The sequence below is a fragment of the Lepidothrix coronata genome, unplaced genomic scaffold, assembly GCF_001604755.1.
Source record: "Lepidothrix coronata isolate B3197 unplaced genomic scaffold, Lepidothrix_coronata-1.0 Scaffold46, whole genome shotgun sequence".
In the NCBI taxonomy this organism is placed as follows: Eukaryota; Metazoa; Chordata; class Aves; order Passeriformes; family Pipridae; genus Lepidothrix; species Lepidothrix coronata.
Genome location: NW_016690226.1, coordinates 1,560,071 through 1,565,854, shown reverse-complemented (window position 1 = coordinate 1,565,854; position 5,784 = coordinate 1,560,071). Strand labels below are relative to the sequence as shown.

At 47.4% G+C, this 5,784-nt stretch overlaps 1 protein-coding gene across 2 annotated transcripts in view; it reads left to right on the top strand.

The window, feature by feature from the left end:
* Positions 1–4,638, top strand: part of IGSF11 (immunoglobulin superfamily member 11) — a 101,327-nt gene extending 96,689 nt beyond the window's left edge. For both annotated transcript variants that reach the window (XM_017814889.1, XM_017814890.1), the window contains exons 5-7: positions 564–686; positions 918–1,068; positions 1,817–4,638. In XM_017814889.1, the coding sequence (XP_017670378.1) occupies positions 564–686; positions 918–1,068; positions 1,817–2,267 (725 nt within the window). In that variant the 3' untranslated portion in view covers positions 2,268–4,638. The remainder of the gene's footprint in view (positions 1–563; positions 687–917; positions 1,069–1,816) is intronic.
* The last annotated feature ends 1,146 nt before the right edge of the window (positions 4,639–5,784 follow it).

Below are 5,784 nucleotides of genomic sequence, written 5' to 3'. Positions count from 1 at the left end.
AGGCTCTGATCAAAATGGTATTTCCCAGCCTCAAGTCCCACCCATAAAATTTCTGCCTAGGTGTCCTGATCAAGTGATAGCTGTGCTTTTGCCCTTTATCTTGCTGTATTTTAAGAATATGCAAGCTTTCAGTTTTACGTAATTCAGGAATGAGGAAAATTAGCAGAGCAGGGGGTGGGGAGCCCAGGGATGGGAGAGCAGGGGTTCTGCAGAGCAAGATTGAATTTAGCAAGTAGATATGGATATATGCATATATATATATGTCTATATATTTTTTCACATCTCTTTCTTCCCTGTTATCACACAATACTGAGAATGCCAAGCTTTCATTTGCAGAAATTCATCTATCAGAAGAAAAAGAAACATCTAGTGTAAGCTCCTTAAGACCTAATCTTGTCTCTGTGTGTATCTGTGCACGCACAATGCTTCCAACTCAAAGTTATTTCCTAATTTATTTCTCTCTTAAGAGTCTCACACCAAAATTCTCTATTTGCTGGCTTTGCCTTTTCATGGTTTTCCTTAAGGGGGGGAGGGATTTAAATCCTTCTTTTCTCTCTGACTAGACCAAGTCCAGGGCACTGTCACTCTCCGAAATATCAGCACTGTGTCCTCAGGTCTTTACCAATGTGTGGCTTCAAATGCCATTGGAACCAGCACTTGCCTTCTGGACCTGCAAGTCATTGCACGTAAGTATTTTGCCAGGGGAGGCTTGGCCACCAGCTTCTGTCCTGTGACAGTAAAGTGTGTAACCATGTTTGCTGTGAGCCACCATGTGCCTCTCTGTCAGAAGATAATTTTGCCCTGGAATGGGAACATTGCCTTTCCCCCCTCTCAAGCCACAGTAGCTTCAAATACTCATGGATGGCCACAGCCAATCCCTGATTTCTCCTCTATGCTCTGTTCAATCATTTCCACAGCCCACCCACGGAGTATTGGCCTGATTGCAGGAGCGGTGGCCACGGGCGCCGTTGTGCTCATTGTTTGCATCGTGTTGGTGGCCGTGGCACTGTTCTACTGGAAAAATAAACACAAAGAAGAAGAAGAGGAGGAAATTCCAAATGAGATAAGGTAAGGGTGAGGGAAAGCTGATGGCAGGGGACCTCTGATCACGCAGCAAAATCTGTTGCTGGCAGGAAGGGAATTGGAAATCTCATTCTTGCTAATCCTGGGCATGTTCCCCTGGATCAGGGGAAGATGTCCATATATGTCGAGAAAGTGGAGAGAGAAAATGAAGAATGTAACAACACATCTGTTTTTCAGTATTGCCTTTAATGAGAGCTTTGGCTTCATAGAATCACATGGGTTGGAAGGAACCTTAAAAATCATCTAATTCAACCCCTCTGCCAGCAACAGGGAGAGGACTTGATGTTGTTAGCTCCTTAGGAGAGTGGCATGGTTGGAATCCTCACCCACAAAACCAGACAGTGATAGCTGAAAAGCTCTGGAGATACAGCTGTGATATTCTCTTGTTTTACAATCACAGGGTTTCCCTCTGGTAGCATCCTGCAGCTCCCTTGAAGATCAGCTTCATTGATTGTACAGTCATACTGACTGCCTGCGAAGTATCAGTGGCTGTGACAACCACTGGTTTTGTCCCTCTAGACACGTGACCGTGGGTCATTTCCCTCAGTGATAGTCACATGGAGCAATTAATGTGCACAGAGGTGGGTCCTGCACAGAGGGGGGAGCAAACAGGTCAAGGAGCGACACTGATTCACATTGGTGCTTTCCTTCACCCCAGCACTGTGGTGGTGGGGGCGGTGTTGGGCAAGTGAGGCAGCATCCTCTATGTGCTCTCACACCTTCTCCTTCCCAGGGAGGATGACCTGCCACCCAAATGCTCCTCTGCCGCAAAGACGTTCCATGCTGACGCGTCCTCATCAGAGAATGACACCCTCACCTCCTCCAACACCTACAACAGCCGCTACTGGAATGACCCCAAAGCCAACCACGCCACAGACTCCTTCACCCGCTTCAGCAACAGCAACGATGCTCACCAGCCCCCCTTCTCCCGCTCAGGGAGCACGAGTGCCCGCCCTGTCTATGCCAATGGTGGCCACCCATCCCCGGCTCCTCCTAAGACACTGGTGGTGACGGCCAGCACAGCGCCGTCCCCTCAGGAGGTGATCCGGAGCAATGGTTCAGTCAGCAGGAAGCCACGGCTGCCACACACCCGTTCCTATGCAGTCAGTCAGGCCACGCTGGAGCGGATCGGGGCTGTTCCCGTCATGGTGCCCGCCCAGAGCCGGGCTGGCTCCCTTGTGTAGGACTGTGTCAGCTGCTGAGAGCTGAGCAAGGAGCCTCTCATACCTGGTGGGGTGAAGAGACCCTACTCCTTCCTGAAAGGCAGTGAGGCAGAAGGGGGGCACACACTTAACCTCTCCACCCTGTCCTCCCTGCTTGAGGCCACTGCCAGCTGGTGGGACAGCCCTGTCCAAGCCGCTTTCCCCACAGCTGTTGGAGCTCCTCCTGCTGATGGACACCACAGATGTGCCAAGGCCAGAGGAGCAGAGAGGTCGGGACGTGTTCCCCAGCTGCTGGGCCCCAGCTGGGATATGTACCTGGACCTGACCTTGGAGGGAACTTTTGCTTTTATTTCCTGTTGGTTTTGTTGGGGACTGATTCCATCCATTTGGGTCTTTCAGGGAGGTTCGGGGAGATATATATATATTAATTTTTTTCTGTTGTTATTGCTTTTTTTTTTTCCAAGAGGACGACAGCCTGCGTTTGGGCAGGGAAGGCTGAGCAGCCCCAGCTCCCACTCCATGGCCCTGGCTCTGCCTGTCAGATTAGGGAGAATAGTGCACTGGGGCCCGATTTGAGGGGGCATGGGAGACAGGCTGGAGGAGCGAGATGAAGGCACAGCCACCAGCCTGGCCAAGGGGATGGTTTGGTGAGGGCGTGGACTGGGGAAAATTTGTCTTTATTTTTTGCAGTTCTTCTCCCACCTCAATATACACGCAGACAAACACTCACACACACACACAGATACATGCAGGTCCTTCTCAGGCTGGGTGTTTTTCCTGCATTAGGTTGGGATGCCACCAGAGCCCTATTTATAGCTGTGGAGGATGAAGCCATGTGAGTATCTTTCCTTGAGACACTCCACGTGTCACTGCTGCTGCTGCTATAGGGCTTGCATCTCTTTTTTTTTTTCTTTTCTTAGGGTGTTACTGGGGTTATTCAGGAGGCAGAGAGGAGCCGGGTGGTGTGGTAAGCACCAAGCAGGTTCATGAGGCATCCACTCCCCTGGGCTGCTCTGGTTTAGGACAAGTGACTTCAAACCCCAGCTTTGATGTTTGCCTGGTGGGTTTTGCTCATCAGGATATCCAGGGCTGGCCAGCGTGGAGGGCACATGGCATTCTTGGGGCCTTCAGAGGCATCAGAGATTTCATTTCTGCTCTCCCATGTGCACAGACAGGCTGGCAGGATTTGTATGCAAATACCTTTCTTTAGAAAGCAGAGGCTTAATGGAGGCCCACATGCTATATCTCTGTCTCTCCTTCTTCCCTCAGTGTCCTGGGACTTGGTACTGGTGGCATCTGCCAGTGGCTCTGCCATCTCCTTGCAGTCAGGCAGGTGGTTGTAGCTGGCATCTCTACTTTTTTCTATTGCAACTAAATAGCCTTAATCAAAGCCAAGAGTTGAAACCTCTGAAGGAATCTGATGCCATTTGGAGGGCTGGACTCAGGGTTGGGATTTTGCCTCCTAGAGAGCACTGGCTCAAAGAGGCCGTGTCTGTATGGATGTCTTGGCCCTCCCACGTAACACCAACCTTTGCACAGGAAAAAGCAATGATCACCTCCAAAAGCACCAGAGCCCTCACAGGTCTGCTCTTGGAAAAGCAATGTGGGGAATCACAGGTGACTTTCAATAGTTCTCACATTGGAAAAAGGGTCTGTTAAAGCCAACAGATTCTTCCTCATCCCCACTTTCCTTGTCCTGGCACGGCTTTACTTTCCCTAGCAGTGCACAAACCTTGGGCAGGGCCTTCTACCTGAGCAGTACCTTTCAAATGAAAGCACAGACTCTGAGGAAGAGGAGGAAGAGGTGAGGGCTGGGTTCCCATATGGACACACTGGCTTTTTGGGAGGCTGGGAGCTCCCAAGCAGCACTAGGTTTGAAACTTGGCTGAGATTTTGTGCCTTCTTTGTTTAAAAAAAAAAAAAAAAAAAAAAAAAAAAAAGAGAGAGAGAGAGAGGGAGAAATCCAACTTCCTTTCCTTCCCCCTCTACACAACTCCATCCAGAATGGGTGGAATGGGTGCAAACCCCTGCAGTGGTGCAGGCTGGCAGTAGTTGCTCTGTGTGTGCACACACATTTCACTGGAGCAGTCCTCTTTCCTGCCTATCTGCTCACTTTGCTGCTGGGTGGTAAGATTGACGGGGGAAGAAGAGTGGCTTTAGAAACCCTAATGTGAGAGGGGAGAAAAAACAACAAAGAAAAGCTCAGACACATTCTCTCTGCTTTTGTAACAACCCCTGTGTGACATTTACAGGAACACTGCCCTCAGCAGGCGCCCTCCTCTACTGGGAAAGCTCTTCTGGTTCCTACCCTCCATAAGACTGTTTGCTCCTCTTTCTTTGTTCTTTCTAATTGTATAAAATTCAATAAAACTTTATTCATATAAAAAAAGGACTTCTGACTGCCTGCTGCTGCTTTTTTCCTCCCCCTATCTAATTCTGTAACTACAACGAATTTGGCTGTTAATACTCATCCTTGATTTGACTGGCAGTAAGCAGTGACCATGCAACTAAGAGCTGCATGCTATTGGGCCAGCCAGTTTGGTAGTGAGCCCAGGTACTACAGACTTGTTTTACTCATTCATAATAGTCTGACACATTGCCCTTGAAGGTACAATTTCCCATGCATGGAAGATCTCTACTTCTCTAGACAAAGGTAGGTTTTATTTTCTGTCATTTGACAGAGGAGAACCTTTGCTGATTTGAGTGATGTCAGAAATTTTTTTTTTAAATGGCTAACTTTTGCTCATATATTGATTTTCCAATCTAAAAAAATGGCATGTCCATACTAGATTCAAAATCTAAGGCAATTACTGACTTTCTTGGGCTTTTGGATAAGTTTGATGGGGGGAACCGTCAGGAATTTAACAGAAGTGCTGATCCCCATAGAAAGAGCGCAGGAGATTTCAGTGTCTGAGCATTCACTTTCAGGGGATAAGGGAACTGGGAAGCACACACTTCTTAGTCTGTATCAACAGCTGCTACCAGAAGGTTATTATTAGTTAGGGCAACCTGATGTTTTGCCAAATATTTAGCATTTTCTTTCTTCTCATTTTCCCTACTTCTTCTCTAAAATCCCCCAGGTAATCAGAGAGTGATTATTAAAACAAGAAACTTACAGATCCAACAGCAATGGTAATTCAGCCCTGCTGCACATGCATCATGTTCTCATTTTTCAACATCTACTTTAAAATACTCTTGTAAATGTGTTTTCAACTATGGACCTTATTGTAAATAAGAAGACTGCATTGCTATTTTCAGAAAGTTGTCATAGGAATCTTAGTGTTACCATTGTTCAACTTTTGATTGTGCAATCTTGATATGACATTAATAGCATCTTTATATTTTATTCCCATGATAGCACTGTCAGTATTCTGCTATACCATCCACTCCTTGCCACTGGTTTGCCCTTTACATCATTCTTCTGCACATCTCTGTTGATCTATAGCAGAATTTCCTAAGATGCAGGATAGTTTACTAGGTTTGTGCAGCACCTGATATGCTGGAGTTTTAATCTGTAAGTTGTACCTAGTGAGGCATT